Here is an 18,922-nt window from a genome sequence, read left to right as displayed (position 1 = left end):
TGAAATGATATGTTGTATGTACCTTTAGTCACAGTCATAACAGTTATGCTATATTTTGAAAAGTGTGAGATTTAATCTAACATAGAATCACATGGTGCACACTTAGTTGAAGGAAAATTTGTCCAGATCTGGGATTTGAACCTGGGACCAGGATGATTTATTTCTTCTACCAAAGAGTGCTTTCTGAGAAACCAGCATGGCTTTCCTTTGCAGCTTGCTACAGTTTGGGTGGGTGATTTCCTCTTTCATGAACCTTCCTCCACCTTGCAGACTTCTGCAGAGGTGATTTGCCATATGATATGTACATATACAGTATCTCTAGTTCTATGTTGTCCTTTTGATGTCATACTGTAAGGTCGATGAGAGCTAACGCTTTCCGCTTGAACATAACACATCAAGTCTAAATAACACAAAGATGACAGTGTGTACGTTTGTGAAGCAAACACAAGTGCTGACCTGAAGAACTGGAAGGTGATTATGGTGAGGATGAGGCAGACAATGGATACGAAACAGCCAGCATAGGTGATCACTTGAAGAGCCACTTCATTTGAATGCGTGAGCTGTCCAAAGAAAGAAAGTGACAAAGAATCAAGTACAACACGACAAAACCGAGCATTGTGAAAAAAAGACATCTTGCAATCAGTCTTGCAGTGCGGAAATTTGGACAAGCATGCACAAGGACACAGCCCATGCTCACCTGGAAGTGCAGCATAAATCTAGAGTAAAACTCATGATTGTTTGCAGACACTGTGGCTGGTTTGTGCTAGATCATATTGCAAAAGAACTGACAGTGTGACTAAACAGCTAGGCAGTGGCATTATGGGAGTACTGGAACAAACTTGGTTCAAAAACGTTGGTAAGCTAGTTGGTTTGAGTCCATGATAGAGTGCGCAAGCGCGACTGAACGAGGACATAGAAAGAAACAGGTACACTGTGCCTGTCTGAGGCACTGAGTGCTGCCTCTGTGTATCTGTTTCTTTCTACATCCTCGTTCAGTCGCGCTTACACACACTATACCGAAAAAAAAATTTTTAGGCTCCATTTTGTATACTTAATAAGTAGCTATGCTGATCCAGTAAGCATGGTAAAGAAACTCATTTGCTCCAGTACGCGATGATTGTTTAGTTATATGCTCCTATGTTATGACCAGTGGCTGTTTTGACTTCAATGACAACTTCGTGCCCGTGACATACGAGGGATGCTTGGAAATGTGAGCACAAAGACTTGTAATGCATGCTGGCACACCGTCCACCGTGTCAGCTGTGCTCCTGTTTTGTCTGCTAGTTTGGGGGAAATCTGTGTGTTGCTACACCACCATGTTACTTCATAGGGCAGAAGTCAACTACACAGAGGTCACGGCATTAGAAACACTGCAACTTACATATTCTACCTATAACTGCCACTGTAAAGCATTGGTAGCAACATAATTGTTAACTTGATGCATTTTTATGACTTCCCTTCAATAAAACTCACTTGACAAAAAAAAAAAAATCAAAACCATTGTAGTTGGACAAATCATCACAAGGTGGTGTTGCCAGCTTTGCTACTGCCAGCCCCAACTCCGGTAACCTGGGGATGTATTCTCGGACAATAACTTTTGGAGATATCACTTTCAGCACATGCTGTTTGGCTTGTTCAGCAAAACTGGTTGTGCTAATCAGTTGCTTCAGCAAAGCCGTCCAAATCATCCATTGTGTCTTGTACAACATCGTGCGAAAGTGACAGTACCGCAAGAAGCGATTGTCCAAAAATACATCCCCTCATAATCTGCAAGCAGAAAGAAGTTTGTGAAACTCTTTATTGTTGTCTACAGTAAACACAAGACAATTTTTGTGCTGTCAGTGCAAGACACTCTATGCAAGCAGTCCTGAAATGCCTTCTGAATGGTGAGACAAGCCAATGACATAGCACATCATGGAAATCAATTGCTGAAACTTGTTACATAACATTGTGTGCAAATGGGATCTAAGCTGATGACTAGATTGATAGGTGGTGCACTTCCGATTCTTCACTTGCATGAACTTCAGAATTTGTGCCGAGCTCGTTCCAAAGTTCGTTCCAAGCTGCATTTGCTATTGATACTTTACAGATGATACCTATAAGCTTGCAGCAATGAAATCTACCAGTTATTTCGAGTCTAAATTTTATGTATCTATTTATTTGAAAGGAAATCATTTTTATTTCTTAAAAACAAGCAGCAACAGTCACTGGGCACATAATGAAGTGGACAGAATGGAAAATATCTATGCTGGACAGATCTATGCTGAAGTCTCTGATTAAAATGCCAAGAGGAACACCCTGCATGGCCTCCTGTGCAAGCCAGAGCACCAAATTTTGCCATTATAGTAAGATTTCGGTTTTCTGGAGCTTGCTGCTACAGTATCAGACCAATTCCAAATTTATGTTCAATATTACCAAAAACCTCACAAGTGCTCATGGCAATAATAGTCAATCCAGTAATCAATTAATCAATTTAGATATCCTTTTTAGTGCCAGTGGTCGAGGACAGGAGGTAGACGTTGATAACACAATGCACTAACTTCAATGTTAGAGTACCAACGTGGCCAACATACAGCAATCAATCAATTGTTTATTTAACACCCAGGAAGAACCATAAGGTACAAGTGCTGGCGCACAAGTAAAGAAAGTAATTAAAGATACAAATACAAAAAAACACAAATACATGAAACGCAACCGACAATTGTGAAAAGGCATAGGTTACGGTCAAGAAAAGACAAGGTGAATTCACAACAGAAAGCTGTAGAAAAATACAAATGATGAGTGAGAGTCAATAAAAAAATTCAGAGCCATCCCAACATGTGAAAGTGGATGACCAGCGGAGCTGTATATAACTATAAAAAAAAGTAAATGTTGAACATGACCATACAGGGCTTGCCCCGAGCAAGCAGTATCGTTTGGGGTAAATTTCCCCATTTCGACATGCGTCATACCGGCCACCTTGGCCTGTGCGCAAACACACTTGTCGTTGGACCTGTATTCGAGGTATACATCAACTGCTCTAGCCTTGTGTACGTCTCCCACACCCTGTAGGGCAACATTGGTGTTGAACACATCGACGTCCTTATTGGAGTAGAAGAGTTGCACAGCACCACTGGGCACAACAACCAAGGCTTGATCGGTGCTGAAAAACCAACTCTTGATGATGCGCACCTCTTTCGATTGGAGGGCCCTCCCATCCCCAATTTTCGTAAGGATTGCTGAGAATGCGGTGTTCTTTTTTGACGCACAACCTGCTGCAACAGGAAGTAGGAGAGATGACGCCACTTCACCTCTGGGCTGAACACCTTCTTGTGACCGCATGCATGCCTAAAGTCCAAGGGCAGTTGTCATGGATTGCCACACATTATGATGTCCAGACCACTGAACGACTCATCGTACTTGTATGTGATCTGTACATCGTTTGCCTGTAGAGTCATACCCCCTACAGGCTCCTACCACCATAAGCAATGGCTCATACCTCTATAAACCCAGCCCATATGATGATAGTTTTTGTACACGCACGTCACGAAATGCTGGAAACTAGCCTAAGAGAGCTCCACTGTAAAATTAATTAATCAATCCAGCCTTTAGATTTTGTGGCTAGGAAAAACCATGAGGTTTTGATGGCACACAGGTAATCGAACGAAAAGATAATGTACAGCTCAAAAAACAAAACGGATACAAAGGCACGGGGATATGAGGTAAAGAAAAAGAAGGAAAATAAGCATGTACAGAAAAGCCATTTGGGTGCAATACTGATACACAAAAGACAAGGAATGTTGTTAAAACAAGCTCTTATTTATTGATATAATAATAATAGTAATAATAATAATAATAATAATAATAATAATAATAATAATAATAATAATAATAATAATAATAATAATAATAATGTAATGAAGAAAGGAAGAGAATGACATCCCGGGCTCAGTGATCATCATCAAGAGTGGAGGGCACGAGATTGGCGCTTGAACACCACTATGGTGGCTATAACACCACCATCTTGTTCTCCCTACGTACTATTCCGAGCTACCGCCTGTTTGTTGGACTCGTACAATAAATCTCTTTACAATAATAATAATATTAACACAAAAGGTTTGAAGATGCACACACATAAAAAAATTAGTTGACTCTGGTATTAGCCCATTTTCAAACACCATATTTTTCAGATTATAAGTCGCACCCCCCAGATTTTGTGAGTTTTAAAGAAACATCTATTATAAAAGGGCCCTGTGCCCCAAATTATGCATGTTGTTTTTATTCCATTTTTGCCTACTATAGGACTTGACAATGCATGCAGTGACAGCGAAAGTGCGAAAATAATGAAAATGTAGTTTTCACAAAACATTTTATCAGTATAAATTAATTTAGTGCTTCTCTTCAGTGTCCCTTTATATTTGTTTAGGGATTGTTATGACTGCAAGGTGTACAATCAGTGCATTTTACCAGTGATGACATGTGGGGTAGAGACTTGGAGACTGACAAAGAAGCTTGACAACAAGTTAAGGACCGCGCAAAGAGCAATGGAATGAAGATTGCTAGGCATAATGTTAAGAGACAGAAAGAGAGGCTGATGATGATGATGATAATTATGTTATGACTGCAGTAGACAACAGCTTGTTCGTCATGCACAAGAGTAGCGTGCGAGCCACGTTGAAAAGACAGTTGGAGGACAGTTCCCACGCAATGTTGGGCGCTGCTAATTTTTCCATAACAAGCTCCCCTCGTCAGAGAAGAAGTGCCACAAAGGGAACAGAGTTGCCATGCCAGGGGAGGCCAAGATGAAGCGAAGGGCTCATGGACGTTTCCTGGAAGAAAGCTGCCCCGAACTGGCTCCTGCCCTATACTGAGAAGCAGCGGAGAAGACGGGTTGGGAATAACCGGTCTCCTCTCCCATTCCCATGACCAGACCCGCTCTCCACCTTTGCGCCACCTGAAACTTTGTGGGGCCGCTGGTCCTGATATTCCGTCTGCAACAGTGTTGTTTGTGCTTCTTGATTGGCTGTGATCCTGGTGTGTTGTGACCTGTATGTGATTGGCTACCACCAGCAGGGAGGGTTGGAACAGAGGTGTTATAATGATGGTGCAGAGAGAAAACAAGCTGCTCTGGGTCATGGAAATGAGGCCCATCCAGGCGCTCATAGCTAAACAATTGACCTTTTTCTGTTTTTCCTATTCAACGATGTAAATAAGTTTTGTTCAAGTGCCAGTAAACCTGTTGGTTTTCGATTTCCCAACTTCTGCGCTTCTGATTTCTTCAACTCGAAGCCTCCACCACACTGCCATATGGAGTCGGGTTTAAGATAACCTAGCGCTGCAACAACTTGTGATCAGCAGTAACATCTGAAGCTACAACCTGCAACCAATGGTCAGCCAGCGAGAAAGCAGCTGTCTTGAGACATTGATCACGTGTGGCTGAATGCTTGGCTTTTCCTTTGATGTGAACCAGGTTCTAAAGGAGGGTTAGATATTAGAACTGGTAGATAACTTTGCTGAAAGCCAGGAGGTTAGGCACTTTCGAGTTGTTGTTTTGGAAGTAGCCAGCACTTGAAAGGATCACGGACTTGCAGAGGCTGTAGAAGCCGTACCTATTGCTTTTGTGTGAGGAATTGAGGATTGATACAAAGGATTTGCCACGAAAACCTATGATCAGACAGGCAATCACTGATTTGGGGGCCGATGATGAGGAGCTCAGTGAAGCATGGAGCCTCACTGAACAAAAGAAGGACGAGCAGCTCAGACAGCAGCAAGAACGAGAATGGGAGGAAAAAAGCTCCGCAAGTTGGATACTTGAGCTGAGTAATAGATTGGGCAATTGTCCCCAGCAAGTGGTACCTCTTCTCAACAAGGACAGAGTTCAAAATTTCTAGGTACATGCAGCCATATGTGTTATTAGGAGATATCGTACTCTATCCTCAAATTTTGAACAGACGTGTGAGAAACTGTTCTTTGAGCAATACACATGGTCTCAGAGGTTACTGGCGGTTCTGCCCTACAAGGCAGCAGAGGTGGTTGCGTGGCTCAGCAAGATGGACACGGACAACTACGAGAGGGATAAGGCTTGCCTTCTGAGAAAGTAGACTTAGCGCAGAAGCGCTCAGACTAAGATTTTGGGGCTCCAAGAATTCGAGGGATGAGAGCTACCCTGAATTTCTGTACAATTTAAGAGCAAACTTAACCGTATCGTTCAAAGGCACTGAGTCCTAAAGTGACAGGGACACTGTATTCTGTTAGAGCAATTTTACAACTGTCTCCCACAGCAGGAAAGGAATTGGTTACAGGACCGGGGTGACATACTTTCTGCAATGAAAAAGGCCGAACTCGTTGAGGAGTATGCATCGTGCCAACAGCTTAGCAGCAGCCTAGGAGTTGCTAGGGCCTACAATTCCAAAACAAATGTGAATAACCATTAAGTGAAGCACCCTTTGAGCCTTCAAGTTGAGGAAAAAATGGTCCCTTCAGGTAAAAATGAAAGAAAGGACTATAGTGAACTGAATGAAAAAGTGGCCAATGCACAAAAGCCAAAGAAAACTTTTGAGACTAGGAAGCCACTCATTTGCTACAAATGCAAGGAGCCAGGTCACATAGCGGTAAACTGCACAAAGGAAAGGGTGTCATTTTTGTATGTCAATAACTGTGAAGAAAACATCAAGTTGTTGGAGCCTTACATGCATGACCTGGTAGTAAACGGGAAATTATGCAGGGCACTGCGCGACTCGGTGGCAACAATGGATGTTGTCCATCCAACGTATGTGTCACCATCCGACCACTCAGGCCAATGTGCATGGATCCACCAGGCGGTGGATGAACAGAGCATGTGCTTGCCGATCGCAGCAGTGGTCATCGTGGGTCCTTCCGGTAAGCTAACAACCGAAGCTGCCATTTCAGGAAAACTCTGTCAATGCTATCCATACTTGTTCTCAAACAGATCAGATATGTTATTGCAAGAGAGGGGCATTATTTTCAGTGACAGGGTTGTTCAAGCATTAACCTGTCCAAAGGAACGAGAATTGGCAACTCAACTCACATCCGAAAGTTACAGTATAGAGGAAACATAAGATAAGACTGTGGAGGAAATGGATGAACGCAGTGCAGACCACCGTGATAATGAGACACGTAAGACCGGTCAGCCAGAGAATCAGTCTCGTGAACCGTAGAACGAGGATGTCTTAGAGAATGTGATATTGCCGCCAGTGTCAAATAGTTTCACTACACTCCAAAAAGAGAATAGAGGAGACTTGGCTACCGATCAGGTGGAGGACCCCACCATTCAGGAGATCAGGGAGTGCCACAGAACAAGTACTAAAGCAAAGAAGACTATTTCTTTCCAGCTGAGAAGCAGTGTATTGTGTCGCCTATACAAGGATAAGCATTGAGTGGAGCGAAATCAACTAAACCAGAACTATCGCGCAGACTTGTTGCGGCTTTCCCATGGCAGTTCGTGGTCAGGTCACCTTGGAGCCAGGAAAACAAAGCAGAGGCTGTTACGGGAGTATTATTGGCCTGGATGTTTTAAGGACGTGGAGAAATTTGCACGGTCATGCGACACATGCCAGCAGGTCGGAAAGGGGCAGGCTAAGTGGAAAGCACCGATGATGTTAGTACCCATTATTACAGAGCCGTTTCAGTGGTTAGTGATAGACTTAAGATGTAGTTGGGCCACTTTCTGTGACAGAGACAGGGTACCGGTAGATACTAATTATGTTACGCCCAGCCACGAAGTTTCCAGCAGCGCTTGCACTGCATGAGGTGACGTTGGAGAGTGTTGTAGATTCGCTATTGTTGATCTTTTTCGGAGTCGGCTTCTGTTCCGTGATCAAGGCAGTGTACTCACAAGTATCCTCACCATGTCATTTCTAAAGCGATGCAGCATAAAAATAGTGCACAGCTCAATTCATCATCCACAGAGCAACAGCTTAGGAAGGTTGCATTCCGTTCTCAAGCGCATCCCTAGAGAATGTTGTTATGAAAATAAGCGCGACTGGGATGCGCACCTACAAGCGGCATTTTTTGCCTTGCGGTCGGTACCACATGAATCCACTGGTTTCAGCCCCGCCAAGTTGGTTTACGGAAGGGCAATGCGCTCACCTTTGCAAATGGCGCGGGAAACGTGGCAAGGGTGCAGGGAAGACACTACCGTGGTAGAGTTTGTTTTGAATCTGCTGGAGCATCTGTGTAATGCTAAAGAACTTGTGGAGGCCAGCATGAAGTCAGTTCAGGCTCAATCTAAAGTGTACTATGATAGGACCGCCTGTTAGAGCTCGTTCCATATCGGTGACAAGGTCCTCAAGAGCCTCACCAAGAGCCTCAAGAGCCTCACCTCCTCAAGAGTGTTACCAAGAGCCTCAAGGCAAAACAAGCTCTAAGTACAGTGAGAAGGACCCACTGAAGTGGTTGCAAAGCTCTCTGATGCCAACTACATGGTGAAAACCCCAGGGAAACATAAAGAAGTGCGCATTTATCATTGTAACCTAATGAAACCTTACGTGCCAAGAAAGGCAATGGCGAATATGACTCTAAACCTTCTTGAAGAGATGGAGGACAACCTGGTTTGTCTAAGTGGAGAGGGAAGTAGCACTCAAGAACCCCTGAAGAGGACTGAACAGAGAGAGGAACTAAAGGAATCCCAGTTGTCTGATCTCGGCGAAATTATAGCAGAGTTTGATGAATGTCTTGTTGACAGGTCGGGTAAAACTGATTTGACTGAGCACGATATTGAGCTGACGTCTGAGGAGCCAGAGCAATCAAAGGGTTATAAGATCTCTCCTAGGCAGTGAGAAATTCTTGACAGGGAAGAGAAGTGCATGCTCGAATTAGGAGTAATTAAGCCCTCAAAAAATGAATACGCTTCACCCATGATCTTGGTGGAAGCTCCAGGTAAGGACCCAAGACCAATAGTAGACTATCAGAAATTAAATGGTCTCACCAAGGATCAAGTGTATCCAATTCCAAATATTGAGGAGAGGGTGGAACAGGTGAGTTGAGCAGCCCATGTGACTACGCTAGACCTTACTCAAGAGTACTGGCAAGTACCGCTCACTGAGTGGTACTTGCCAGTCATTACTTGCCGTAATTTGTCATGCTAGCAGGCAGCTATCAACCGACAATGATGAGCTTCGGACTCCCCAAAATGCTCCCTTTTGTTTTTCACATCTCATGGATACGGTTCTGAAGGGGTGCGAAGCATTTGCCGTGCCCTACTTAAATGACATCGCAGTCTTTTCTGATTCATGGGCAAACCATTTGGTGCATCTCAGAGCGGTACTCAGCCGTTTGCATCAAGATGGGCTCACTGTAAAGGCTGAGAAGTATTCTCTTGCAAGGGCGACCGTGGACTACCTAGGTCACCACATAGGTCAATGCTTTAGGGAACCTAGGGAGGTGTTAAAATATTAGCAGTAGCAGACTATCCTCGCCAAAAAACTAAGATGGACATTCGGGCATTTTTGGGGCTCACTGGGTATTATAATCATTACATCCGAGATTATTCAACCTTGGCAAGCCCCCTGACTGATGCTTTCCATGGGACAGAAGACAAACGTAGTCTGGGATGAAAAGAAGGAAGCTGGCTTCTTAAGCCTGAAGGCGATATTCATTAGCCGTCCGGTATTGTGAGCTCCCAATTTTGACCGAGAATTCACAGTCCAGTGTGATGCGAGTGAGCGAGGACTAGGTGCCGTTGTCTCCAAGAGGGATCACGATGGCAATGAACATCCTGTAACATCCATCTGAGCCGTAAACTGAGCTCTTGTGAGATGGCATACTGCGCGTCGAAAAAAGAAAGTGCATGTATTGTGTGGGCCATTCAGAAATTGCAATGCTATCTCGGGGACGCCAAATTCATCGTAGAGGCGGACTGTTGTCCCCTGGCCTTGCTGCAAACTGCGACATCAAAGAACAGTCGCCTCCTGAGGTGGAGCCTCATTCTACAGCAATATCATGTTGACATGAAGTACAAGAAGGGCAAATTAAACGGAAATGCAGATGCACTTAGTCATTCTTTCTAAGCGGTCCAGGGTTCCTCTTCGCCATTCCTCAAAATTGCTACTGGAGTTTCATTTGTTTGTGCAATTGTGTGTGCAGATACGTAATGTAGCACACCTGGTTTATCACTACAAGCGAGTCCTGAGAGTTTTGAGTGTGTGAATATTGCAAACAGCTACTAAAGAAAGATTGATTGTCATCCCTCTTTTGACCTGGTTTGCTCAGAGGGGGCTGAATGCTAGCTTGCGCACGTGTTTGAGTTTCAGAGACGGCTCAAAGAATCTGGTCGCCTACATACCCGACAATGTGGCAATTGATGGCAAGTTTCTAGCATTCATCTACAGAAAATGAAGTTGTCTCTCCATGCAGCAGCAGTGACTGCTATGCTCCGTGACTATTTTGGCGGGGAGGAAGCTGTTATGACTGCAGCAGACAACAGCTTGTTTGTCACGTGCAGGAGTAGCACGTGAGAGCCACGCTGGGAAGATAGTCGGAGGACAGTTGCCACACGATGCTGGGTGCTGCTATTTTCCTTCAATGAGCTCCCCTTGTTGGAGAAGCGCCACAAAGGGAAGAAAGAGTTGCCACTTCAGGAGAGGCCAAGACAACGTGAAGGGCTCATGGACGTTTCCCGGAAGAAAGCTGCCTCGAACTGGTTCTTGCCCTATACTGAGAAGTAACAGAGAGTAACAAATCTCCTCTCCCATTCCCACAGCCAAATCCTCTCTCAGCCTTTGTGCCAGCTGGAACTTGGTGGGGCTTCCGGTCCAATATTCCTTTTGTAACAGTGTTGTTTCTGCTTGGATTGGCTGTCATCCTGGTGGGTTGTCACCCGTGTGTGATTGGCTACGGCTAGGAGAGAGGGTTGGAACAGAAGTGTTATAATGACTGTGCAGAGAGAACACAAACTGCTCTGGGCCATGGAAACGAGGCCCATCCAGTCACTTGTTGCTAAACACTTCACTTTCTTTTGTTTTTCCTATTGAACAATGTAAAATAAGTTTTGTTCAAGTGCCAATAAACCTGTTGGTTTTCGATTTTCCGACTTCCGAGCTTCTGATTTACAGTTAAGCTGTATACCCCTACCGTCCAAGGAAATTCGTGGCGTTGTGGTAAGCAAGAAACTCCCCATACGTGAGCCGATCCCGGAGATAGTGCAATGCCGGGCCGACCCATGGCGGAGGTGCAGTTCACCATTAAGGGGCACACATAACCAGCTTCACTGGTCATCCTTCTTCACAGAGTGGAAGGGCACAGATCTTTTTTCAACCTGAAACCTCCGCAACACTACCATATGGAGCCAGGTTCGAGATAACGTAGCGCCGCAACAGTGCTCATGATTTCAGTAATGGTGCTTCTGGGGAGTATGCACAGTGAAAAAATTAAATTTGTTGCCCTGCCTGTGCAACTTTGGTTCCTGTACAACAGTGCTTGATATCAAAATATTACCTGAACAGATCTGACATCCATGAGGACAGCGAAGTTTGTGAGGTGGTCACATGCACACACAGTGTGGGTCTCATTGGAAGATTCAACCCAGCAGCCACGCTCAGACCAATCCCTGAAAAGGCACAGTATAACGCACTGTAAGAACATCTGTAACATTGTTTATTATTACAGTCAGCATCTACAGTTTCGTCAACTGTCTCTATACTATATCAATTTGTTTACAAGATGCTTGACAGCTAAGTATCGAACACAAATGTTTCACAATATAAAAACACACTGTTTGAGCAGAAGCACCAGAAATGTAAACTTGTAATGTAGAAACATAGCATTTTACTCTAAAGAAGTCTCATATTTCCACAAGATGTGCTTGCTTCGCTTTATTGCAAAGCGTGAGTAGTCATGTTGTCTGCATTTCTGCTGTACTTCGTGTGCTTTTGAACCTATACTGTTGTTGCCCTATCTGAGTGCATTTCGAATGTGATACATCTAGGTAGCTCCTAAAACATTCACTGTGCTACTCGTGGTTTATCAAGAACTTCCTGCAACACCTAGTAGTCAGCCAAGAGTCTCTCAAATTCTGATTCGACAATCGCTAACTGGGCTCGCTGCTATCACCGCCAACACTTTAGCATTGCTCGATTTCTGGGCACAAGCTTGCCTGATAGACTGTTTACTATTTACAACTTCGTCATTTATGTCTGCGTGCTTCTTCACTATTGGTTCAACACAACAGCATTTAAAAAGCTTCACTTTTCAGTATTTCTCAGGTCGTCAGACCTTTAGATGTCTTGTTGACCAGATATGTGAAAACTAATAAGTTCGAAGCAAGGCATATTAGGCATGTGTGAAAGCTTAAAAATACTACACAGTGAAAAATAAGATAAGTATTCCTAGGTAACCTTTTGAAGCTCACCTTTTGCTGAAGTCCCAGAACACACACTGCGGATCGCTAACATTTTCCTCCTAAAATTAAGAGGCAATAATTTCACACAAGACATTGCATGAGAACAAGACAGGAAACTATGCATGCTATCAGCAACTTCGCAAGCTTTGTTTCATATTGAGAAAAAAGCACATTTGAAGTTTCAATTCCTTTCACATGTTGCCACTGTAAAGTGACTGTAGCTGACAGCAACACCAGTAGTGAACATAAGGAAGGTTTTGAGTGATACAGTAGACTCCGTTTAAACAAAACTTGCAAGGACCGAAAAATGTGTTTTGTTTATTATAAGTTTCATCTAGGCGAAGGACATAAAAATCACTAAGAATCATTTTACTAGAAAGGTGCCATACTGTTTTGATAATACTGTGGTGATAAAAGGAGACCTTACAGTGCTCTGCTTCTAATATTGTAGCTCCTTTTGCACAAGGTTAAAGTCCTCACATTCAAAATATCTCTGCAGATTTTCAACTGCATCTCTTGCCATCTGGGGTGTGATCGGAGATTGTTATTCGGAGTGCACTTTTGGTTACACCGCACGTGATTGGCCTGAGCCACGCTGTCGTTGTCAGCCACGGGGCGTGACCAAGTTTCTGGTGACATCAGAACTGCAACACACTCATGTCAATCATTTTGAAACCAAGCACGTCGTCTCCTAGGAGCAGAACGCAACGAGAGGTGTAAAGTTTGAGCGGTCAAGTGTTTATATATCCTTCACACATGTCGAGACCGGCTTCACATGGCACGTCTGGTGGATTGGATTGGATCCAAATGATGGCTGCGGCTACAGAGTGGCATGTTTGAATTCTATCCATAGTCTAATTCGAGAAAATGGCCCTTGCAATGGAAGCTTTGATTGTTGCGTTGGCATTGCTCGAGGGTGAGGCAGAGTGGTTGAGGGTGCCAAATGCATTTGAAGAGATGGGAGGAAAGGAATTCCGGTGTCACTTTCGTTTCTAGAAACGAACAGTGCGTTGGTTTTGCGGTGAACTTGACCCGATCATCGGGTGCCAGTGGGCCAGTGGAATGTTGTTGTTGCCTCTTGAAAAGCGCGCCACTGCTCCTGTTGTTTCTTTTTTCTATTTCGCTGTACGCAACACCACCTAGCGACCACACAGAGAAACTAATAGTTATAAACTGTAGTAGTCATACATATTACTATTTGAGAATGTGTTTAAGCTTGAGAAGAAAAAATGCATTTTTTTATATAAAAATTTTAATCATTGGAAGATGAGAAACATTTCATTTTGCAGCATATTGTCCGCTTGCCGAGTGGCTGCTCTCTCTCTGCCATTCTCACAAATTTTGCATACTGCCCACTTTGTGACGTTGCAGCAACTGAACAGAATGCTTCTTGAACAAAGATCTCCCATCGTGCCCCTGGTACAAAACAGTAACGCGCACTGGAAGAGTATAATCTATACTGTATGTTTTTGTCCATAATACCATAGCCTTCACCATGAACTTCAATAATATTTTCAATTTTCTTCTCAGAGAAGGTAAAAACAGCATCATCTGGTGTCTCTTACTCCTGGCAGAGGGAATGAAGTAACAGTGGCAGTTTGATTCCAAAATCTATGCCTACTCCGTAGTGCTCTCTTCTTCATCAGGGATCATTACTTGCCTTGCAAAGTCCTCATGACAGAAACACCTTTGCAACTTTGACATCTTCAATTTGCGTTAAATTTCGAGCAACTGCCTGATGGATTAGATATCCTTCACTCTTCATAGCATCACTAGTATTTCAAATGTTTGTCGGACTTTTCTTGTTCCATAGACTGATGAGGTAAGTGGTACTTTTGGTTAAAGTTCCGTGTACCTGGAGTTAAAGAAAGGCTGTGTTTTGCTTAATACAAGTTTGTTAACACTGTGCCTATGGGTGGCCAACCAAAGTTAATATAACTGTTCCGTTTATCTGAATTTCCATTTAAGCATGTTTCATTTCTCTGGAGTCCACTGTATTTCAAATCAATTAAATCAAATCAACCTTTATTCAAACATTCGGGATGCTGAGGACCGTGGTCAAAAAGCCGCTACACGGGCTTGACTAGGACCACGACCCAGTACAAATGGCAGGGACAGGCACATACAGCAACGTAAGAATGTATCTAAGACAAAAAATAAATAAGAAATTATGCATAATAAACCAAACAAAATTCTCAGACATATTTAAACCAGAATCCATCAAAAGGAGAAAAAAAAGCTATATCCTAGTCATACAAACTGAGGACTTGAGAGTGGTTGCTGATTTATGAGTATTAGCTCACTCATACATTATTTGATCGAAAGCTTAGGCACCCAAACAAAGGTGCAGATATTATTAGGTACAAAATGAAGAGTCATTCTGGCTTTCTTGCAGAACATACTGTGTTATGGATAAATTACATTACTTCAAAGGGAAATAAAAAAACAATGTGTCACACTGTATGAGCATGCTATGCTTCTCACAGGCATCAGCAAAGATATGAAAATCCACACATGAATGGAAGAAAGTACTTTAAAGGGAGACCCTGCTGGAGACAAAAATTGTCCAAAATATCTTTTTTTTTTGCATTTATTTGCTCCAAGTTGGTATAGAGCGTTTATTTCTGCTTGACTGTAACTCTGTATCATCCTCAATTGACTTAGCCTTTGCCATAACCACCACGAGCATATCAAGAAATGTTTTTCCTCATTTTCTCGAAACAGCGTTTTTAGGGGTGTCACAGTTCTAGCGTGACGATATCTCTGGTTCTACTTAAGCTGTCAGAATATCATTTTGTGACAAAGGTAGATAATTAGGGAATGCAACAGCCCTATAATGTAAACAAATATTATTGCAGAAATTCTGAAAAAATAATAATTTGTCATGGGTGTTACTATGGGTTCTTACATTAAAAAATTTGACATGCTATAACTTTGCTTCAACTCAGTCTAGAGCATTCATTGTAGTAGCATTCCATACTCTGACTATTCAACATCATTTTTATATGCCAATCTTCATTACTCTATATAAAGTTTAGTAAATAGCTCACCTCTAAGCAAGTTATGCAACAAACAGAATTTTTCTAGTTTATAAAATTTACTTACTCGGCAAGAAAACTGATTTTATATCTTAAATTAGCACACTGAAATACATAATTAAACTCAGTGAGTTTCACCAAATATTCCCAGAAATAAAATAAAATTTGGGGGACACTAAGGCGAAAAAATAAGTCAGTTTAGACTGAGAAAGTAGTCTTTGTAAACTCTATATTCATTAATTTCACGCTAAACGGTTGATTATTAGAAGAGAAAATAAGAGTGAAAGTATTATTTTCAAATTTCGCGCCGGAACCCCAGCGTGGTGGTATGACAGTGTGATTTACTGACTTCAAAGCAACTTTTCGTATTTGGGCCATGCGAGCTCAGCTCCTGAAACTTGCCACGTTCAATGTTTGGCTCCTTTAGAGCCCAATCAAGAACACCTAAGCAGATGGCGGCGAAGTCCATGACGTCAAAGCGAGCTGACGTAGGAACTTCAAGGTGGCCCGCCCTTTTTTTCTGTTGCCAAGAGTCTTTTCGTGGCAAGAGTGGTGTTTCCTGTATTGCAGAAGAGTACAGGTGAAATAATTTTTTGCTTTAGTGTCCCTTTAAGTATGTCTGCACCCTCACAGTGAAAGTGCAATAATTTATAGCTATAGTTGGAAATGCAGTGCAAAACTAAACAGTACCTGGCTGTGCTTGAGTGTAACCAGAACTGGTTGGGAAAGACCGAGGACTCTGCGCCTTCCTAAGGCAGCTGCCACCACCCGAGAGTTGACCATGCGTACAGTGCTGTTTGAGACGGTGTCAGCAGCTGCCATGCTCGGATTGGAAGCTGACAGAATGGATTCCATTTTGCGGTAGGAGAAGAAGGCCACCTTCACCACACCTGTGGGAAAGCCACATGCAACATCCTGTTTAGTGGCGTGCTACTTAATTCCATGACATCACATGATTGAACAATGATACTTTAATTTCATGGATTGAGGCCTACCTTTCTTACCAAAATCAAATGGTTACTGTCAATAACACATGCTCTGATTCACAAGTGGTGAAGTCCGGAATTCCTCCAGTGCTTGAGCCACTCTTCATTTTTACTGACGACATCCCCCATGATATTCCGGTTACTACATATTAGGTTATCTGCAGATGACTGCATCCTATACCTAGAAATATGCAGTCCACGTGACCAGGCTCTTTGAAAATAAGCTTTAACAAAAATATCTTCTTGTTGTGCAACCTGGCAAATGAAGGTTAACAAAAAGAAAACGGCGGCTATGACTATAACATGTAAATTACTCCCTTTACGGTATGAATACTCTATTAATGGTCAAAAACTATTGTTTGTTAATACCTATAAGTACTTTGGTGTTGTACCCAGCAAAGACTTTAAGTGAAATAAGCATGTTGCCTATGTTCAAAAAGAGCTATGGAGAAATTAGGATTAGTAACAAGGTTCTTGTGTAGATCCACTCCAAAATTGAAGATAAGTGTGTACAAAACTTTCATCCACCTAATCCTTGAGTACTCATCGGTGGTATGGGATCCCCAAAGCCAAGTAAATATTGTTACGAAGAGGAAGCCCAACGTACAAACGTATGTACAACTATTTACATAGGAAAAAGTTAGGGGTTAACGTTCAGGCTGGTGCAAAGCTCACAGCACCAGTAGACAGTCCACCACTTTCTCTTCGTCTCCCTCTTCCGCGCATGGTCCTGTCCAAATGCACTGTAACACAGCCCCAGGTGCTGTAGCACCATCCCGGTGCTTGTTAGAATGATATCGAACTAAATGAACAGTGTGGCTTTAGGCGGGACACATGGACGACGTCAGTTCATAGCTGGGATGACGATGGCAGGTCTTCAACAGGGGAGATTTCGTAGTTTATGTCACTTAATTGTCGTAATACCTAGTACGACTTGGTATAGCGTGACAGCAATTTTTCGGACGGGCCGACGTGCCGAATTGGAGACCACAGAAGAATGAGATTTCCGGGAGAGAAGTCAAGGTTCTGGTGTCAACTGTCGAAGCGAGTCTTTTGTGACGCCTGAGCCACTGTAAGTCGATCATAGGCAATCTGGCGAGCTATACAAGACCAACCAACAGCATCATGAACATATCTTGTGGTGTGTACTGAAGGTAGCAGGGTGTAAAAAGGCAGAGTGGGATGGCGACCAAACAAGAGATAGAATTGCGAGAAAGCGGTGGTATCCTGATGTGATGAATTGTATGCAAATGTCACATAGGGCAAAGTGCTGTTCTAATCACGATGGTCTGCTGAAATATACATAGACAACATATCTGTAATGGTGCGATTTAGTAGTTCAGTCAGTCTGTTCGTTTGTGGGTGATATGCGGTTGCGAGCTTGTATTCAGTGAAGCAGGAACGCAGTATGTCTTCGACAACTTGGGACAGGTAGTAGTGGCCACGATCTGTCAGCAGCTGCCTTGGCACGCCATGGTGAAGAATCACATGCTGAAGTAAAAAGTCTGCTACATCTGTAGCACAGCTGGTAGGCAGGGCATGTGTAGTAGCATGGCGGGCCATATAGTCTGTTGCAACAGCTGTCGAAGCCAACAGTCCTTGGATGATCGAAGAAGGCAGGAGAAGCTGCACAACTGGCTGTGTGGCACTACATGATTCTTGGTCCTCCATGTTAGGCCCGGTTGGACGAGCCCCCACTTGTCAAGTACGTTCTTTATTTCGGGAAATCCTCGGTGCACGCACACACATGCAGTCTGCGTTCCGTCCCGCCGCACCGCATGCGGCTTGCTCCTCCGATTACTTAACTCACTTAGTTCGTTGTCGCGCGCTCACCGCATGCCGACCGCGCACACACGCCGTCCATGTTCTCCCTCCCCGCCACACCATAGAATAAAGAACCAGTGCCTTCTCTATACTTATATAGGAGGCACTGAAAGAAGCAACCACCACACACTGTTGCCTACCGTCCCGTGCCTGCTCATTTGCCTGCTACTCTACACAGTTGCCTACCGTCTCGTGCCTGCAACTCTATGCCACCTGGCATCGGCCCGGTACCCTCACAGCATTTTAAAGAGTGCAAAGCGGCATCTTATGTAGGAAGCCTTAATATAACAATGCAGTCAACTTCCGTTAATTCGACCCTGGCGGGGTTAACGAAATTGAACAAGTTATCTGGTTGGTCAAATTAAACAAGCTGCAGAAAAAATGCCAAAGCACTCCACTGAATCATTTGGCAATTCTTTCCTGATTCTGACATGCCCCCAAACCAAATGTACACCCACCACTTTCTGTGCCCAAAGCAGAACTGACGTATAAATGATATATATTAAAGTTCCTAAACAAAGTAGAAATCTAACATGCACCTAATTTTTTTGTAAGAATAATGGGTAAAGGTCTACTACAGTGTTTCTCAAACTTTTCTAGTATGTGACCCTTTAGTATACCCACCGTGAACCCCAACTTGATAGACTTCTGAAAAATTTACTTTCTTCAATAATGCATATACAGACACATTTTAATTTATTTAAAAGAGACTATATCACTACAGAGAGGTACAAAAA

The 18,922-nt window shown here is 43.2% G+C and overlaps 1 protein-coding gene across 2 annotated transcripts in view; it reads right to left on the bottom strand.

Annotated features, from left to right (window-relative positions):
• The window catches only part of LOC126539585 (latrophilin Cirl-like), a 398,662-nt gene that overhangs the window by 36,744 nt on the left and 342,996 nt on the right, over positions 1 to 18,922 (bottom strand). For both annotated transcript variants that reach the window (XM_055075600.2, XM_050186470.3), the window contains exons 11-14: positions 16,066 to 16,265; positions 12,347 to 12,396; positions 11,434 to 11,545; positions 457 to 560 (exon numbers count right to left, since the gene is read on the bottom strand). In XM_055075600.2, coding sequence (XP_054931575.1) covers positions 457 to 560; positions 11,434 to 11,545; positions 12,347 to 12,396; positions 16,066 to 16,265 — 466 coding nt within the window. The remainder of the gene's footprint in view (positions 1 to 456; positions 561 to 11,433; positions 11,546 to 12,346; positions 12,397 to 16,065; positions 16,266 to 18,922) is intronic.

Source organism: Dermacentor andersoni, chromosome 11 (assembly GCF_023375885.2).
Source record: "Dermacentor andersoni chromosome 11, qqDerAnde1_hic_scaffold, whole genome shotgun sequence".
NCBI classification, from domain to species: Eukaryota; Metazoa; Arthropoda; class Arachnida; order Ixodida; family Ixodidae; genus Dermacentor; species Dermacentor andersoni.
The sequence above is the reverse complement of the archived record's forward strand: the minus strand, read 5'-3'. Positions and strand labels throughout refer to the sequence as shown.